Below are 20,314 nucleotides of genomic sequence, written 5' to 3' on the forward strand. Positions count from 1 at the left end.
GAGAGAGCCTGCAAAGTACAGCAGGTTCCTGAAGACCAGTGGGCAGCAATCTTATGGCTCTCCTTTAACAGTGAGGAGTCTATCTCTGCCTCTTCCTTCAGAGAGGAGGATGTCAGAAATTACAGAGTCCTGAAGAGTGTCCTAGTTGATGGGTTAGGCTTAACCACTGAACAGTACAGGTTAATGTTCAGAGACACCCAGAAGACACAGACTCAGGACTGGTCTGAATACATTGAATGTGCCACTAAGGCTTTGGAGGGTTGGTTGCTGGGACTGGGAAGTAAGGTATCTGATTATACAGGATTGTACAATTTGATGAGAGAACAGATTTTAAATAACTGTCAGAACCAGCAACTGCATCAACACTTGGTTGACTCAGATCTGACCTCTCCCCAAGAATTGGGAAAGAAGGCAGACAAATGGGTCAGAACCAGGGTTAAGCAAAAGAACCAGGGCCAAGGGGGTGATCAGAAGAAAACAGACCAAAAGGGTGGAGATCAGAAATCTAAAGACCAGAAGTCTTCAACAGGGCCCCAAACTAGCACTAATGGGGGTGGGTCCCAGCCTAAAGGGAAGAAGAAAGAAGGTCAGAAGAAACCCTGGTGCAACTCTTGCAAAAATACAACTCACTGGACTAGTGATTGTAAAAAGGGTGGAGCCCCCAACACTGTTGCCCCTAAGGCACCTGCTCCCAGTACTACTGTTAGCAGTGTTGGTCCCCAAACAAAGGGTGTAGTGGGAATCACTATGGGAACTGAAGGAGATTCTGACTTAGACAGAACCCTGACACAGGCAGTCTTGATCTGTGACGGGGACATGGATTTGTCCCTGACTGTGAGCCCCAGTAACCTGGGCAAGTACAGACAGACTCCTTTAATTAATGAAAAAGTGTCTCAAGCCTACAGGGACACATGTGCCAGTATCACTATGGTGACACCAGGCTTTGTGGACCCTGGACAGTACATACCAGGTGAGAATTACCTGGTGACCAATGCCAGCAATGCCACTACTTCACATAGTGTGGCAGTTGTTAACTTCTCATGGGGAGGGGTAACTGGCCTCAAAAGGGTTGTGGTTAGTGCAGACCTCCCAGTGGAATGTTTGTTGGGCAATGACCTAGAGAGTTCTCTATGGTCAGAAGTGGAGTACAGGACACATGCAGAGATGTCAGGTATATCACCACATGTCCTTGCTGTGACCAGGTCACATGCCAAAAAATTGCCTTACTGAACCACAGGTCTTGGATCCTGGAACAATGGACCAAGCACCTACCAAGACGAACAGGAGGGTAAAGGCTGTGCCTTCCTCCCTGCCTCAAGGTGATGATCAGCCTTCCCAGGAAGATGATCTAGAGGACCCTGAAGGAACTGTCCCTGAAGAGCTTGAACCTGATCAGGTTGAGTTTCTGGGGACAGGGGGACCTTCCAGGGCTGACTTGGGGCAGGCTCAGTTAACCTGTCCATCTCTTGAACCCCTCAGACAGCTGGCTGCTGCTGAGGCTGCTGGGAATGCTCAAGGTACCCATAAAGTGTATTGGGATGAAGGGCTCCTTTATTCAGAGGCTAGAGACCCCAAGCCTGGTGCAACCAGGAGGTTGGTTATACCTCTGCAATTTAGGGGCTTCCTTCTTACCTTGGCCCATGATATTCCTCTAGCAGGACACTTAGGCCAGAACAAGACTTGGGACAGGCTTGTCCCTCACTTTCACTGGCCTCACATGAATGAAGATACAAAGGAGTTTTGTCGCTCCTGTGTTACCTGCCAAGCCAGTGGCAAATCAGGTGGCACAACAAAGGCCCCCCTAATACCACTACCTGTGGTGGGGGTCCCCTTTGAAAGAGTGGGAATAGATATAGTGGGTCCCATGGATCCTCCCACTGCATCTGGGCACAGATTTATACTGGTGGTAGTGGATCATGCCACCAGGTATCCAGAGGCAATTCCCCTTAGGACCACTACAGCTCCTGTTGTGGCCAGGGCCCTGCTAGGAGTATTCTCCAGAGTGGGGTTTCGTAAGGAGGTGGTTTCTGACAGAGGTACCAACTTCATGTCAGGATACTTGACAGCTATGTGGAACGAATGTGGTGTCAACTACAAGTTCACCACTCCTTATCACCCACAATGCAATGGGCTTGTTGAGAGATTCAACAAGACCCTAAAGGGTATGATCAAAGGATTACCTGAAAAGCTCAGGCGAAGATGGGACATCCTTCTACCCTGCCTTCTGTTTGCTTACAGAGAGGTCCCACAAAAAGGAGTTGGCTACAGCCCCTTTGAATTGTTGTTTGGGCACTCTGTGAGAGGCCCACTGTGTTTAGTGAAGGAAGGATGGGAGTTACCTCTCAAAAAGCCTAAACAAGACATAGTGGACTATGTACTTGGTCTCCGCTCCAGGATGGCTGAGTATATGGAGAAGGCATCCAAAAACCTTGAGGCAAGCCAGGCCTTACAGAAAGCTTGGCGTGACCTAAAGGCTGTCTTGGTTGAGTTTCAGTCAGGGCAGAATTTATGGGTGTTGGACCCAGTGGCCCCAGCAGCACTCCAAGACAAATGGTCTGGACCCCATACAATCCTGGAAAAGAAGGGAGAGGTTACCTACTTGGTAGACCTAGGAACTCCCAGGAGTCCCCACAGGGTACTCCATGTTAACAGGTTAAAAGCATATGTTGACAGGGCAGACATGGGCTTGCTCATGGCTACAGATGAGGGACAGGAGGGAGAGAGTGACCCTCTCCCAGACCTGTTGTCTCAGAACCCTGAAGATGGCTCAGTTGAAGGAGTGACCCTTGGAGGCAACCTCACTGATCATCAGCAGATGGAATGTAGACAGGTTCTACAATCATTTCAACACATGATTTCCTTAATACCTAGTCAAACTGACTGGTGTACCCATGTGGTGGACACTGGTGACAGTCTGCCTGTAAAGAACAAACTTTACAGACAACCTGACCACGTCAGGGACTGTATAAAGGCTGAGGTACACAAAATGCTGGAACTGGGTGTCATTGAACCCTCCGAGAGCCCCTGGGCTAGCCCAGTGGTTCTGGTCCCCAAACCTCACACCAAAGATGGCAAGAGAGATGAGGTTCTGTGTGGATTACAGAGGACTCAATGCTGTCACTAGGACAGATGCACATCCTATTCCAAGGGCAGATGAGCTCATAGACAAACTAGCTTCTTCTAAGTTTTTGAGCACATTTGACTTAACAGCTGGCTATTGGCAAATCAGATTAGCTGAGGAGTCCAAGGCCAAAACAGCATTCTCAACCCCAGGTGGGCATTATCAATTTGTGGTGATGCCCTTTGGTCTGAAGAATGCACCTGCCACCTTCCAAAGGTTGGTGAATCAAGTCCTTACTGGGTTGGATGACTTTTGTGCAGCATATCTTGATGACATTGCTGTCTTTAGCTCCACCTGGGAGGATCACCTGATCCACCTGAAGAAGGCTCTTGAGGCTCTGCAAAAGGCAGGCCTCACTATCAAGGCTACTAAGTGCCAGATAGGGCAGAGTAAGGTTGTGTATTTGGGCCACCTTGTAGGTGGAGGCCAAGTTCAACCACTGGAGAGTAAGATACAATCCAAGGACTGGTCCCCTCCAACCACCCAGACTCAAGTTCGAGCTTTCTTGGGCTTGACTGGGTACTACAGGAAGTTTGTTAAGAACTATGGGTTCATTGTGACTCCTCTTAATGATCTGACATCCAAAAAGATGCCCAAAAAGGTTCAGTGGACAGTAAGCTGTCAAAAGGCATTTGAGGACCTGAAGAAGGCCATGTGCTCTGCACCTATCCTGAAAAGTCCTGACTACTCCAAAGAGTTTATTGTCCAAACAGATGCTTCTGAGTTGGGTGTGGGAGCTGTGCTGTCACAACTTAATGTAGATGGTCAAGAAGGTTGACCCCCAGAGAGAAGAATTGGTCAGCTATTGAGAGGGAGGCCTTTGCTGTGGTGTGGGCCCTGAAGAAGCTGAGACCATACTTGTTTGGCACTCACTTCAAGATTCAGACCGACCATAAGCCCCTCTTGTGGCTAAATCAGATGAAGGGTGAAAACCCCAAACTGCTTAGGTGGTCCATTTCCCTACAGGGTATGGACTTTACAGTGGAGCACCGGTCAGGTACAGACCATGGGAATGCAGATGGTCTCTCCAGGTACTTCCACTTAGGACATGAAGGCGAGACTGGTCAAGGCTAGTTTAATGTCCCTGCATTTGGGGGGGGGGGTTGTGTAGGAGAGTAGGGTCTGCTATCCTATGGTCACCCCAAATTTTTGCTTTTTGCTTCACTGGTTTTTGACATATTGAGGCTGTGGGCCTGCTAATCAGACCCCCAGCCTGCTGTTCTCTCTAACTAAATTTACACTATGCACCCTAGGTGCATAACCGATTGGAAGTGGATCACCCTGTGAGCCCCTGTACCAGTGTACACTAGGTACCCAGGGCATTGGTGTATCTAAGGCCTACCAGGGGCTGAAGCATGTATTATGCCACCCCAGGCTTGGCCTAACAAATTTGACACAACTGGCTGATCACTCAGCTGGGGTAAGTTGGTGTAACCACCTCTTACTTAGGTGTAGTATACCTATACCTAACCTTAAATGGGACACATGTTAACCTATAAGTCACTCCTATGGCAGGCCTTAACAATCCTGAAGGCAGAGTGCTTGGTTCCATGTGAGATTGTGCTCTGGCATGAGCTGAGCCTGTCTGCAGTGGTCGGAACAGCTTCCTTCTACCGTTTCCAGATATCGTCATACCATATACTCTTAAGTGCATTATGAACCTCATGGTTAAATGCTATCTTTGGTTTGGCTTTATCAAAACATGTCGAGTAAGGTGTCATACGAATTGGAATACTAACCCCTCGCCAATTCTGGAGACTGGGTTAGCATTCCACCCTTCTAGAGGGACACGACATCTACAGTACCTGAAACCCGGGTAAAATCAGACATAGCCTCAGCTCCACAAAATGGATGCTGCCACCACAGACACAAGTCTGCCCTCCTGCTGCTGGGAGTCCTTCCAGCTTGGGAGACGTGGACAAAGGGTTTCCTGCCAGGGGAGGTGCGAGCACCACCCCAGACAGGATTTTGTGTATTGGTCAGGTAGGGCTTGAAAGAAACCAGACATGCCTGAGGCTCACAAGGAGCCTCGGTGCATATGCCAGTTCAATCCGGTCCTGGGGCACACAAGCCCCGGACCTGGGGTGAGCTGGACAAAGGATTGGGGGTGTAACCACCCCCCTTCCTGGTCCCACCCTTAGGGAGGGACCTAGCAGGTAGTCCGGCCCCTAGAATCCGCTTAAAGGTAGGAGCTGTGTCCTAAGACTTCAGACATCCTGGAATCAACTTAACTACAAGAAGAAGACGGGAACTTCGACGCTCTGCCGCACAGAGGACTGAAGAGAATCTCCCCTGTGGTCAGGGAGTGACCACCTTGCTAACGCAAGCACCATCCAGCGAATCAACGTCTGCTTTGCCGCCGCCTCCTGCCGGAGCCCAAGCCCAGAGACTGACAAGACCTGGACCTCCAGACCTCTCACCGCCCGATCCACAGTCCCTGAAAAGAAGGAACCCGTGGAGGCACCGAGACACGTGGAGCCAGCCATCTTGAAAAGACCACGACAAGCTGCAAGCGCGACAACCGAGGCTCCGTCCAAGTTGTGCTTTGGGTCCTGAGAAGCCCAACACCCGAGCAGCACCTGCACCAAAGGTGAGCCCTCCAGCATCTCCACGATCTGCAAAGGCCCCTCTGCATTTTGCTACTCGACGCGCCTAGCCGGTTGCTGGCCCGCTGGCTAGTGGCCATCTTGGCGACGAACTTCAAGAACTACACCACTGGTCTGGTTGCTCCAGACTGGCCCTTGCTCCCCTCCAAAGGAGCAGTCCCTCTGACCTTGCTGGTCAGAGCCATCAGCCTATTTTTGTTTTCCACAACAATTGCTTTTGCCTAGGCTTGTTTGCTTCGATCAAGTCGCCGGCACCGCCGACAGTGAGAGCTTGCGTGGGACAGCTCGTGAACCGACTCCTGGACGTCGTTGACCTTCAGGGACCACGTGGCTGCAGAGACAAGCTGTACCTTTCCTCCCGTTTGCACCCGACATCGCCTGGCACCCACCTGGTGCCACGCTGGTCACTGGCTAGTGACTGTGAACACTGTCCCCTCTGCTTACAGGTCTTCTACAACTCCGATCCACCCAGGGATCCACCGCATCTCTTCCGGGCCGACCGCCTGCAGCACCCTTGTCTTCAGGCTCCATTGAACATATAGAAGAAACCCGACGCACTTCGAGACCTATGCACCCGCTTCCTGTGGGTGAGGTAAAGCTGGCACTCCGGTGCCCAAGTGTAGAGTATCATCTCTAGTGTCTGTGTTTCCAATCTTGAGTTCATAGTCCATCCGGAAGATCCTTTTTGCAGTAACTTTGTAACTTTTACGCACCCATTGAAAACCTATGGGAGCTCGCGTGTGACTATTTGCTCTGCACACGCAACCCGTGGACCTCCTGGTCACTAACTAAAGTTAGCTCCTTGTAGGCCCAGCGATTCTAGAGGCCCTAGGCCTTTTCCCTTTTCTGTTCGTGGTACTTATACCACTATTTTAGTATATGGTTCGAGCAGCCACCAGGGCCTATCCATATAAAGTGCAACTTCTGTGTATTCTAACGTATTCTTGTTTAACGATTTGTGCTCCTGTGCTCATAAAGAGGCTAGGGGTTACTTTGAGAAATAAATACATATATATTTTGAATATATATCTGTGTGGTGTCCTTTCATTGGTTTAAAAGGGGGTTACATTTGGTAAAACAGCCTGCTTAACACGCTTTAACGAGTTTAGCCTCAAAGACTGCTTAGCCTACGCTACCACTAGGGCAGCTAGTCCGAAAAGGTTGACTTACAACCACACCATAAGGGTTGCTTGGCATGGTACAAGGTGGTCACTTTAACTAGTGAACATCATATACCAGGCCAACTTCTCACAGTGGCTGTGTAATGGTCTGCTCTCCTAGTGATGTACACCAATTACTGTGGGTCAAGTACAAATACAAGTTCAATCCTCACCGCTGACCACCAATGTTAGATCTGGGGGTCTCTAGTTGGCATGGTAGGTACCACTGTCCAAGTAGGGACCCTTGCTTCTAGTCAGGGAAAGGGGGATACACTGTTAAGATAACCCCTGCTCACCCTCTAGGTAGCTTGGCCTGAGCAGTCTAGGCTACCAAAGGCAATGTGTAATGTATTTGTACCAACACTCACAGTAACACAGTGAAAACACCACAGATTTACTCCACACCAGTTTTAGAAAAATAAGGTATCTTTACTAAAAACTTCACAAGACCAAATACTACAGAAAAACCAACATACAATTAAAAAGGTTACTTTAAAGATAGTTCAAGAGTTTGCAGAAAGTACTCCAGGATGTAAAAATCAGTGTCCTGCACAATGCGACTCTCAATGCACAAAATGCGACACTCTCGTGCCCAACAGTACCTGTAGTTGCGTTAAGGTTCCCAAAAGCTATAACAATGAAGATGGCAAAGGCGATGCGATACTCCTGAGACCTTGGGGAGGCTTTGCAGCAGCCCTGCTTCACGCAGCAGAGGTGGATGCGCCGGCTCCGATCTGTAGGGGGAGGATGCGATGACTTTGGCTTTCGTTGCGTAGGTTTCTTAGGGGGAAGCTTCACGCACAGGTACGATGCAACAATCTTCGGTGCGGGCGACGCGCGGCGCAGCGCTGACTTCTGGAGCCGCAACCCTCGATGCGTCACGGGACGGGACTCTGCGTCGACACACGCAGCGACTGGATACTTTCACGCACCGGCAGTGGTGCGGCCCGCAAACTACCCTCGCAGCATCAGGAATCTTCACGCACCGGGACGATGCTCGACGCACTCGGCGATGCGGGGACTCCGGGTGCTGCGATGATGCAGCGATGAAATTCTCCTCGCACTTTCGCTCTTGCGACTCGCAACCGGATGATGTGTGCCTCAAATGGATGATGCGATGGGTACCAGTTACTCTTGTTCACACTTCTGCTTTCCAGCTCCCAAACACAGCCAAACGACCTCATGAGGCCCCAAGACTAGGCAAGCACTCCAAGGCAGGTCAGAACTCCCTCAGCAGATTTCCAGGGGAACTGGTGGTGAAGTCCTTTTGTTTCTGGGACTTCTTAACAGGGAGCCAGCTTTCCTCAGGCCCTTGGAGATCAGAATCAAAAGAAGGGGACACAGCAAAGTCCTTCCCCTCTCCTTGGCAGCAAAGCAAAACCGCGAGCAGGCAGTCTTCTCCTCTTCAGTTCCTTCCAGCTTTCTCCTTGGCAGAGGTTCCTTCTTAGTTCCACAGTGATCTAAAGTTTAGGTGTCTGGGGTCCTCTTGTTATACCCCTCCAAGTCTTTGCCTCTCTTTGTTTCAGTGGGGGATTCCCCTGCTCAAACCGGTTCCTGGGTGTGCTGTGCCCTGGAGCACCTGGTTCCTTTCAGAGTGAGGGGCAGGGTCGTTAGACGCTCAGCAGGAGGTGGAGCCTTCTTTGTGCTGGCAGAGGCAGAGTCCTCAGCCTGGCCAGCAGGGGGTGGAGCCGGCATTGTGCTGGCAGAGGCAGCCCTACTCAAACCCAGGGGCTACTCCTCCCACCCATCTAGAGCAGATCTCCCTATTCACCCTGCTGCTGACTCATCCAGACTCCTGGAGCCACCTAGCCCATCACATGACACCAGTCAGCCAATCTGCACACAGGCATACAGGAAGGTTAAACAGGAGAATAGCTACTTTCTAAAAAGTGCTATTCTCACACAGTGAATTTAAAAACCATCTTGCTAAAAAGATGTATAATTAAATTCTGAACACAGATACGAAACTTGGATTTTCTATCTTGCCTTTAGGGGAAGATAGGCATGTAAACAGCCTCCCCCATTCTGTCCTATGGGCAAGATAGCCTCTCAGCAGTGAAAAACGAAAATGGCTGTAATTCACTACCAGGGCATGTTACACACCTCAGTACATGCCCTACCTTTCAGATACACTGCACCCAGCCCAGGGCGGTACCTAGGGCCACCATAGGGATGCCTGACATGTACAGAAAGGGAAGGATAAGGCCTGGTCAGTGGTTGCACTGGCCAGGTCGACATGGCAGTCCTGGACTGCACATAGGCACTGCAAGCAGGCCTAAGACATCATTTTAGCGCTACTCCTGTGGGTGGTACAATCAGTGCTGCAGCCCACTATTAGCATTTGTACTACCAGCCCTGGCACTCTCAGTGCACTTTACTAGGGCCTTGCAGGTAGAACAAATATGCCAAACATGTATAGCCAATTACATCACAATTTCCCTAGGGAACACTTGCACCTTGACACTGATCAGCAGTGGGGAAGTGCCCAAAGCATCTATACCAGTAAAAACGACATCCAGCATAGCATCAAACATACAGGAGGAAGAGGCAAAAAGTCAGGGGTAACCACGCCAAAAGATGCCAGGTCTAACAGTTTGCCTTCCTTATTAAGTTGCAGATGTCATCTTGGGATAATGAAACGTGCCCCAAATCTATGTACTTTGGCCCCTGAAGCAGATTTGTGCAAACCTGTGTGACGGAAGGCATTAGTGCTCCTACCTCTCCAATGTCTTGAGGTCTGCCTTGCCCCTTACACAACAGGCTCGAACTGTGTCTACAGCTAAAGACTATTTTAACTGTAGCGCATCAGCTTCTGTGTCTTTCTGACCACCCTTCCCTATTAAAGTTGCCACCAGCACCATAATTATCTGGAAGGTTTACTTTACTTATTTCTTCCAGATCCGTTTATTGTTCCTTTATTGTCTTCATGGCAAATCTTTTTAAGTCCATGCACAGGTGCCCGGTTCGGCATCATGCTCTAAAAACCATTCTGCTCGTAGTGATTATTTCTGTTTGGAATACCTCAGACCTTTGTTTGTCCACTCTTCAGTTTTCTATCCAGATATGTTGGTCCTTCACTACTTTCAATCCTTGTCCAAAGTAGTTTCTGCATTTCATACGAGTCAGTCTTTTACCCTTCCATCTTTCTTCCTGCCTCCAGCCAAGAACGAGGAAGGTCTGCATATACTCTTGAGAGCATTCATGCTTCTCTGACCAGGCTGTGGTGGCTTATAATGCCGTCTCAGGTGCTGACAGCTGCTGGGCAGGTATGTGGTTATCCTTGCATACTTATGCAGAGCTCTAGCGCCTCATGTCTTGTGCACACGCAGGCTGATACTTTGGCCGAGCTTTGATGTATGATCTATTTGGATTATTTGGATAACTGGCATAATTTAATCCCACCTATCGGGGAGGTACTGACTTGGAACTCCTTAAAATGGTGAGGAATCTGCAAAAGATGTATCCATCAGAAGAAAAAGTTGCTTACCTTCAGTAACTGTTTCTGGTTAATACATTACTTTTCCACTGAACTCCTTCTTTCCTAATAAACTAATGCTTTGATTAGTGGGATCATTAGTAAGCAAACTTGTAATGTTCTGTAGTTTTCACTTTTGTGGCTTTCTTCTCCTCTGTAATCCTTGGTGGGGCACGTAAATGGAACGAATGTCAGCACAAATGCTGGTGCCTAATATACTCCAGTAATGGCACGTTTGAAAGCGGCTAAGCAGCATGGCACCTTCTGTCAGTGCTGGTGACTCGTTGTAGGGGAAAATACATTTTCTGGACCAGTCTGAGCCTGGAACGAGTACTCCTAAGCTGAGAAATATGCAGGAAGATGTTTCTACTAGAAATATTGTTTCTGAAGGAAAATATAAAATACAATTCTGTAGATTTTCATTTTCGAAAATGTGAACTGTATTTTTGATCTATTGAAACCACTGGCAACAGCAGATAACATTTTTCTTCATGAATTTCAATAAGTGTGTATATCCCCTTCCGCCTGACAGATTGTTCCTTGTTTGTGCATGTGACTTAAAGGTATAGGGAAAGCTTCATCTGAACTGTTTTCTGCGTTCTTTGATTGCTCCTACCTCGAATTTCACATATCCGAGTGAAATGAAAATGTTACACCTCTTACTGAGTACCCTTTGCCAGAGTTTTCTCCTTTGCATAGATATTCAAAGACTCACTTGGTTTTGCTATGCTTGAATGTTTTTCAGATTCAACCTGAATGGATCTTTATCCAATATATTTTCTCTCTGTAAATCAACATTGAAATTTTTCTTCAAGATGGCTTTTCTGCACAGTTATGATAAATGTTTTAACGTTTCATATGACACAATGGAAGCTTCTTTGCCATGTATCTAAAGATTACAATCCTAACCTATGTTTTTTGAAAGAAAAGTGACAAGTAAACCTCCAGAGTGTTAGGTCACACATACTATTTTATTATTTTTTAGGATGATGCTTCAACAGTTAAAACAACCCCTGGCTTCAATGCTGCTACTGATGCTGCAACTCTGGACAAAGCAATAAAAACTAAAGGTACATTTGAATGAAGATAAAAGATAATTTGTATGTTTTCTATATGTATTTCTTGCTTCGTGTGCCTCTTGACTGCTGTTCGATACTATTAACACAAAGCCACAAACCCTCTAACACCTAGCTGTCCGTGCTTCATGTGTAACTCTGACTCTCAGTACACTTAATGTTCCATACAGCTTCCGCTTATTGACAAGTTATTCACTTTAGTTCTGCATACTATCCATGTCATTTCATTTAACCTCAATGTGAGACTAGTTGTTTCTACAATCAATATCTCGGCATCTTTAGTTAAGCAATATTTACTCAAGAGCTGCAATAATGATAAGAAATGCGAATTCATTTTCTAATCTGAGCATGCCATGTGAAAATGTTCAAATTAACTTGAATTTGCAGAGCCGTGTAGTGTCTCTGCACTCCATTGTTGGATCATCCGTAGATTACAGACATAGTCGATTGAGCTCCGCACAGCTAGACTCCAGTTGCAGAAGCACTTTGTTTAGAGAATTTCTCTGAGACCCCTTTTTGATTTTTGGGGGATTGAACCGATTGTAAAAATGCATTGATAATAAAAGATGAGCATCTCCACCGTGGCTTTCTAGCCTACACTTTTCACTTCTTCAAAACTTGGAAGAACTTCTTGCTCTAACAAGTTCATCTGAACTTGGCAACGCATTATGGTGGATGCATCTTTCGCTGTGTATAGCAAAACAGACATTTTTTGAGGAACATAAATTAGATCAAAAAAGAATAAACAATGTTGTACATTAATTCAAAGTAGTTTTACAAATAAATGTCAGTTTGGATTTAAATTAATGAAAATCATTATTAATGTTAATTCAGTGTGCTGATTATTAAATGTACCTTCATTATTATACGCTATGGGCGCATAAGACATTTTTGTGGTCCGTGGTTACAATGACTCCTTCTTTGATTGCTAAGTAACCTACCTATCTGGTTACACAGACTCATCACAGCCTACAATGCTCTACATTGGGTGCTTCCACTCAAGACATTTTGTAATTTACTGCCATAAATGTAATTACCACCAAAGGGAAGACTTTCTGAATAGGCACCCAACTCTATTAAATGCACATGGCCTTTCTGATCTCGGTATATTTCTCTTTTCTTTTTTTTTTGTCTAATATCCATGTTTTTACAGTTACAGTTTGTGTTGAGCAGTTTACATATATTGTATTGCTTACATATATTCTTCTGGGGACCATGAAGGGTGCAGTGTTTCAAGTAATGCCATAGCAGCTCAATTTGAGGCCAATCTAAAATAAACACTTTCTACATTGAAAGACTGAAACTCCTGTTTTGCATATAAATGAATTGAAATCGCTTTATTTTTGGATGGACACAGATCTCCCCATAACAGAACACATTTATTTAATAACATCGGCGTGTGCTATGACATTCACTTTGTGTCTTAAATTCCTACTAAATCAGACTCGCTTATCCTCAAAACTTTAGTAATTTTTAAGAATTACTTCAGAAACGCTTTACTAAGGGGAAACTCCTCAAAACTACCTGGTGCCTATAAATGCTCTGATCCACTGGGCTAAAGGACCAACTATGGGTTCCCAAACATTTGATGGCATTACACCACTCTTGTGGGAGATGCTTTAGCCACCAGAAGAGGTACATTAATTCAAGCCTATTACATGCCTCACTTACAAATCCTAATGCTACAACCACTATCTTATCTACACTCGTCCCTAAAATGTCTCAGAAGCAAGGAAACCTGTTTTTTGAGACCAACTATTCAACAATAACTCTGCCACTTTGTTGTCCTTCTCTGGGGCTGCCCCATGTTTATCGAACTCTTCCCCTGAAGTTCTAAGATGTCAAAATAATAGCTGTTTATTTAGAAAAAATCTAAAAATGCATACTTTTAAGATTCAGATGTAGAATTCCCTTGTGATCTCAATCCAATGAGGAAAGGCCAACACCCATGTTTGTTTCCTCTTGACCTACCTCACCCCTCTATTGCACGACTATTCTCTACCCCTCTGTTGGCGACTGAATCTTTCTCAGTTCTAGTTTAGAAGTTACGATTGTTAGTTTCCTTACACGTAAATCTGAAGCTGGAATGCTTTCCTTATTTCCAACTGTCCCTGTAAAGCACAGACACCCCGCTGAGTAAAGTAGTACTATGTAAGAAGCTCAAGTAAACGATAACGCTTGTCATACAAACCGATTATTAAAGAGCTGTAGACCCTGCATGGGAAATGCCCGTTATTGTAGATATGCGAACGCATGCATTGGAGAATGATGCGGATTCTGACCCAAGGGGACTACGCATTTCTTAACCATGGAAGGCCATCATAAATCCTGTTGAAGAATGGGTAGTTGTGAACTCCTTGCTGGATACTACTTTCTACCAAACCAGGACAGAGTGAGGTATGAGTAGCATGGACATAGTGCCGTAGGTTGCTCCATGCTGATCACCCTTGTGTAACCCAGCACAGTGAAACATGAGCACTCAAGAGGGGCTTTTGATTGGACAAGCATTGTTCTCGAGGATAAGAGAATGCAGCTCAAGTGAATTGTACAAGGCTTCTTTAGGAATACAGTAACCTTTAGACATGCTTGTAAGGAGGAATGTGAAACCCTTCAGTGAAGTGGATCCAAGTCAGTAGGACATGCACCCTTGTGGTAACCAGATGAATTAATGGCAAGTCCTCTTCTGCATCCAAGCCGCATTCCATCACTCTCGAGAGTGGAAAAAAATACTGCTTGTTAAAGCTACACTTTTTTTTTGTCTGAAATAGACTTGCAGAATGTATTCTGTCAACTGGAGAAGCGGTTAGTGAAATTGGAAGATCTAATATACAGAAATAATTCCTTATAACTATCCGGGTACAGGCAATCCAACCTTTGAATAGAAATTGAAATTCGTCTATCTCAATACCCGGAATTGCACTGCTTTGCCTATCATGTAGCCTAATTTTATGGCTTCTAAATGTGAATATTTAGCTGAATTAAATTCTAACAAGGCAGCAATATTGTAAAAGTTTAAAATTAATCTGTAAAGTAAAACAATAAAAAGGATAACGTATTGTATGATTAGTTCACATCAAAGCTTATATTCCATTGACCTATGTTTAAGCCTTGATCTAATGTTCTTAGTGTTTCTCAACCACGCAAATCTGGTACAGTATAGCAAATAGTGGACAATTCCCATGGACGTTGATTAGGTACTTCATGGGCAGCAGCAGGTCAAGCTTAAAATTGGGCTGAACAGATCCGCATAATCTGCTCTAGGGCAATTTTTCCAAAGACCTGCTGAACCGGTACAGCACAGGGCGCCACAGGTGCAATGTTGCATCATTAAAGCATAGCCACAGGGATACGAAACTGTGCAGAACAGGCAGGCGTGGTGCAGATTTCTATGCATGTTCTAGGTTAACCCAGGGCAGCTCTGATGTGCGACATGGAGAATGACTCCAACACCTATGCAATTCGTTCATACAAAGAACACTCCTCCCCTCTCTTGCGCCACATTCATTTGCATGTGCTTGACATCTCCCTTTGCCTCCACGCCAACTCTTGCAGTAGTAAAAAGGTGAAAAGAGGTGAAGCTGCAGACTCTCATGGTGGCAGCTCTTGTCCAGGTAAGTTGTTTCCTGGCCTGGAATGGAAGGTCTTCTAGCATTGCCACACCTTCGATTCCCGGGCTCCTTAGTCCAGTAAGTCGTCCAGGCTCCCCTATATTAGTCTCCTTTTCTGATGAGCTGTGCAGGGCAGACCGGGGAACAATGCTCGTAGCAAGCACTCCCCTTTCTTTTGTGCCATAAGAATAGATCAAAGCTAGATGCCAAGGAAAATACTCTTGCATTAGCTCTTTCCAGCATTAAAGTTAGACAACACTTCTTGTCTCAGTGACTGACCACTAGTTCTATGTCCTTAGCTCAGTTGGCATCCTAGTACTCCAACTAGCATTGGTTGACTGCATCTCCACACAGTTGCCTTGCGGCTGGAGCACCATTTCAGACCGGTATCAAAGTAGCCTTCGGTGCTTTTCTTGTGCATATGCCAGCAGTTGTGCCCCTGTCATATGCCAACCGCCAGTCCCGCCCATTTACCTTATATCCCGTCCTTTTCTGGGAGTTCGAGATTTCTTTTCACTATTAGGTGAAGGTGCTTGGGAATCCCCTCATGAAGGTGCAGAAGGCAAAGAATCAAGCCACACCGAAGCCTTATGCTTGTGGTCACCTGCCATCTATCTATACAGGACTCTCAATATGCACTCTGTGTACACAGTAGGATGAAGGAGAATACTACGTAGTGTTGGGGACAAGTGGGGGATATATTTTTTGGTCTTGGAAACTAAAATGGAGGGTCGAATTCTTAAAACTGGTTGAAATCTGCACACCCCCAGGTTACCTGATTTCAGTCTGTTTACATTTTGCTAAAATTTTCCAGATTTCGCACGGAAACTCTACTTTCAAGGCACAAACCTATAAACGTTTTGTTAATTCCAATTTATTTTTGTACATAAAGACACATATGTATATTTTAGCATATGTGAAAAAGCAAGTACATATCCACAGGTAATGTATTTTCTCCTGAACATTCTCCTTTCCCCAACCATTTGGCCAAATATTAATTTGATAGCACAATTCATTTCAGATGCATTTGCTGCTACTGAGCCATATGTCTGGCTTCGCGGTCATGACATTTTCCAAACGTTTTATGTTGAGCTAAGCAATCCAAATGCTCCTCGGGATGCAGGCTTCTCTCCTTGAAATGATTGAGATATTGGTGGCAGATTTTCACCATAAAGCCACTAAAATGTTTCAAAAGACCCATGTAAGTGATAAAGTCAGTACAGAAAACTCTAAATTATTGGTTCACGCTGTGCCATTGCTTAAGGTGATGGTACGTTCCTAACACTTGAATGACGTGTATTAAAATACAGATCAACTGCTATCCAATACACACTTTTTATTTTGGAAAATTACTTTGTTGGCACAAGCAAAAACCTGTTACTTTCTTGAAAAATATTTTCTTCTTTTCCCGAGGCAACAGATTTTCATTTTAAGTTAAAAAATATATATATATTTTGATCCAAGCCTGAGCTTGTTCTTATTACTCAAACTTAATACTGTTACACGTGGGTAGGTTGTACATTGCATGCCCGTGTATCGCAAGTGATGCCAGCAATATTGAACCTATATCCAGAACTCTGCCTGGAGCGCATCACCATGCAAAGAACTCCTAATCTGTCCTACATTACCAGCATAACGGTAGTGCCAGTATTGTCAGGCATGGGAGCAACCATGGTAACAATATTCCACAAATTACCACCATTGTGTCATAGAATGCTTTACACCAGGGCTGAACACACACCCACAGACCAACACGCCCACACACCACACACCCACCTGTTACTGTGCTAGAGGTTGAGCTATTTACACCACAGAAAGTTCTTTGTTTGGCACCGGAAATTATTTGTGGCTGTGGGGTCGGGTATGTGTAAGACATAGACTCCTAAAGCACACATGGTAACCTGACATCCTACATGCACACTTGATCAAAACGTATTTTTTTTTATACTCAGATGGTCGTGCAGTGTCTCTGCCTCCTGTTGTGTACTCTGATATAGATCCTCAACTCTGTTCCCAGCTACTGTTGCACACTCCATGGCAGGAAAAGAGGATGTGCCAACAACATGATTGACTGGAAACTGAAGCACACATGTCATACCAGGAGATGGGATTGTGTAATTAGTGCACGGCATATACCAGGCCAACTTCAAAGTGGGCACCCTGTACCAGTCCCAAAAACATTTATGATGTTTGAAGAGGTCAAAGATAACCGTAGAAACCTGACCAAGTGGTAGCTGTGGAGAGCAGCCTTCAGGCTTAGTCTTGAAAGAATATTAAGCAGCTTGTTTTACCAGAATGCAACCTTATTGTTTTGGTTAAATGAAAGGAGAACCACACAGTAGTTATAAAAATATGTATTTATTATATGAACACACTCTAAATACCTCACAGTATCTGCTACACGCAGAAAACTCAAAGCACACAATACTGTAGCACAGAAACAATCGTAAGTAGTACTAATACACAGTGGGCTCAAGGGGGAAGACTAAACCATATACTAAAATAGTGGTATAAGAGCCACGGCTCAAGTCAAGACAGTGTCTAGAGGATGTAGAATTGCGGGAACCACCCAAGATGAGTAAGTAGGGTCCCCACGGGGGATAGGTGCAGTGTGGGGGTTACCTATGCCAGGGAAGCTGGGTGCATAGGTCTGAAGTGGTGTCGGAAACCGCCGTCTATCTATGGAGGACTTCAAAGAAGAGCCACTGCTGGGAAGAAAAGTGTCAGTCGAAACCCAAAGGTGGATTCCTGTTAAAGAGTACCTGAAAGCAGAGGGAACAGAGTCTGGGTCACTCAGGAGTGCCCAGGGTCTCTGTAGATATATGCCTACCGATTTCAAATGCGAAGAGGGGGTTCTTGACTCTGCAGCCACCGGGACCAGGAGACATTGAGGACGACCAGGAGCTGGATACAAGCTGTCCCACGAAGGATGTTGAGTGCTAAGGGGTCGGTGTCCGGCTGGAGCACCAACAAGCCTTGGCAGCGGCAACCCACGAAGATGGTCAAAGGTTACGGTTCAGGCCAGCAAGGTACAGGAGACTCACCAAACATAGCCGAGTCGGGGCAAGCCTGGAGCAACCAGGAGAGCCCAAGAAAAGCAGCGTTGACCCTCCAGGGGACCCAGAGGCACAGGAGTCACGAGGGGACCTTGAGCAGAATTACAAAGCAACAGCCCACGGAGCACTCCGTGTGAGGAGGCTGAAGTTCTTTGGTGGAAATGGTGCCAGAGGTCGGGGGCTATTCGGAGCCCAGTGCACTTGTTTTGGGAATGTCAACAAGCATATGCACTTGCAAAAGTATGCGGTGCACAGGGGTATGGGTATTGCAGCCCCTACGAGGGATTCTGGTCTCAAACTTGGTGAAAGGGCAGCTCGGACCTTGAGGGACGTGGAACCCACCTCCTGTGTTGCTGGAGCTTTGATTCCACAAGAGCTCAGGATCAGCAGACCAGTCAGTTGCGTTACGGTGCCTGCGGTTGCAGGGGAGTGACTTCTTCACTCCAAGGGGGAGATCTTCGGTAGTCCTGGATGTTCCACAGGTCCTGCACGGAGCCTGTATGATGCACGGGCACAGGCGATGCTTCAGACTGAGAGGGAGACTAAGTCAGGCCCAAACAAAGTCCAGCGAAGTCCAGAGTGTCGAAGTTCAGTGGTTTCTGGGTCTGAATCTTGTCCACATCATATCTAGGGTCCTACAGCCAGGAAGCCCTTTTGTACCCACGGGAGAGGGTTGGACAGATTCAGGGGACCCTCCCAGGGGAGGGTCAGGACAGTGGGGAGGTTACTCCCATGTCCTTTGTCCAGTTTTGCACCAGAGCAAGAGCCAACAGCTCCCAGGACTGGTTTGAAATGGACTATGCACAGGGACACCAAATGTGCCCCTCATTCTGACTTTTCGTCGCTGGCAAGCGCCCCCACCAAGGCCTAATACACAAAATCCTGTCTGAGAGGTGGTCACACCACTCTGTGACAAGCTGCCTATTCTGTCTTCCCCCTGCTCGAGCTTGGCTCAGCAGCAGGAGGGCAGAAATGTGTCCCCGGTCGGCAGCAACCCTTTTGAGCTGCCCGGGACTAGACGGCTGGTACCGGGAACACCAGTTTCTCGCAAAGCTAGTTTCTGAGGGGTGGAATCATACCCACCACCGGTAACCAAACACAATAGGGTTACCTTCAGCTGTTTTAGAGTTATTCATCACGTGGTTGCATAATGCCACTCTGTTGTAAATGGCTGTAGCACTAACAACCCGGCAGAATGGACTCCATAGGCTGCGGGGGTGTCTTGCTCATGCAGTGGCACCCTCTCATTTAGAACCAATCACCCTGCCTTCAGGATTGTCAAGGCCTGCTATAGGGGTGACTTGTAGGTTTTAAGTGTAGTGACCCTTCGATATAGTAAACCTATATCTTAAGTAAGTGGTGCATGCACCAACTAACACAGACTGCAATGGCAGGCCTGTAGATCCATTTTGCATGGCCTCTCATGGGTGGCATAATATATGCTTCAGCCCATGGGAGGTCTCTGGGGTACCTATGCCCTGGCTACATGGGTACCATATACTAGGGACTGACGGGGTACCCCAGTATCCAATCTGGAGTGTACTGAAGTACATAACTTCACAGTTTAGGGAGAAAGCAGACTGGGGTCCTGATTAGCAGGATCCCAGTCAGACTAGTCAAAAACAGTGCACCATGAAGCAAAAAAAGTGTGGGTAACCACAAGAAGCAGATCCTACTTTCCTACAGATTGGATGTGATACAGTTTCCCACTTCCATGACGAGAACCTACTTTTCTGTGTTGCGCTCATTCACAAATTTCCCACACTAAAACATCCATGCCAAAAGGTTTATGAATTATAACCATTATATGATTAATGAAGTGCCATAGCAATACATACATATCAGATCTATAGCACAAACTTCATACTTCTCATTCCACGTTTTTACTGCCAATGATATAGTCGACCCCCTCCAAAGAACACCAGTGTGATCTTATGACTACAAAACCACTGTAGTACTCTACGGAGGCAAAACTGGACTTTGGAATATAAATGTATTTAACGCTGTTTAAATTGTACGCTGTTGCGGTGATGTGCTTACCCATAACACGATTTACCTCCTCATTTACCTCCCAAATGTTTTTGTATATTTTCTTCAGGTGTTGATGAAGCAACCATTACTGATGTGTTGACAAAGAGAAACAACGAAGAGCGGCAACAGATTAAAGCTGCATATCAGCAAGCCACTGGAAAGGTAGGTGGATGCCTTGTAT

The 20,314-nt window shown here is 46.2% G+C and overlaps 1 protein-coding gene across 1 annotated transcript in view; it reads left to right on the forward strand.

Annotated features, from left to right (window-relative positions):
- LOC146866031 (annexin A1-like) overlaps positions 1–20,314 on the forward strand; it is a 106,228-nt gene that overhangs the window by 39,881 nt on the left and 46,033 nt on the right. The window contains exons 3-4 of the mRNA XM_085633051.1: positions 11,348–11,432; positions 20,201–20,295. Coding sequence (XP_085489177.1) covers positions 11,348–11,432; positions 20,201–20,295 — 180 coding nt within the window. The remainder of the gene's footprint in view (positions 1–11,347; positions 11,433–20,200; positions 20,296–20,314) is intronic.

This window comes from Triturus cristatus, chromosome 2_1 (genome assembly GCF_964204655.1).
Source record: "Triturus cristatus chromosome 2_1, aTriCri1.1, whole genome shotgun sequence".
Classification (NCBI taxonomy): domain Eukaryota; kingdom Metazoa; phylum Chordata; class Amphibia; order Caudata; family Salamandridae; genus Triturus; species Triturus cristatus.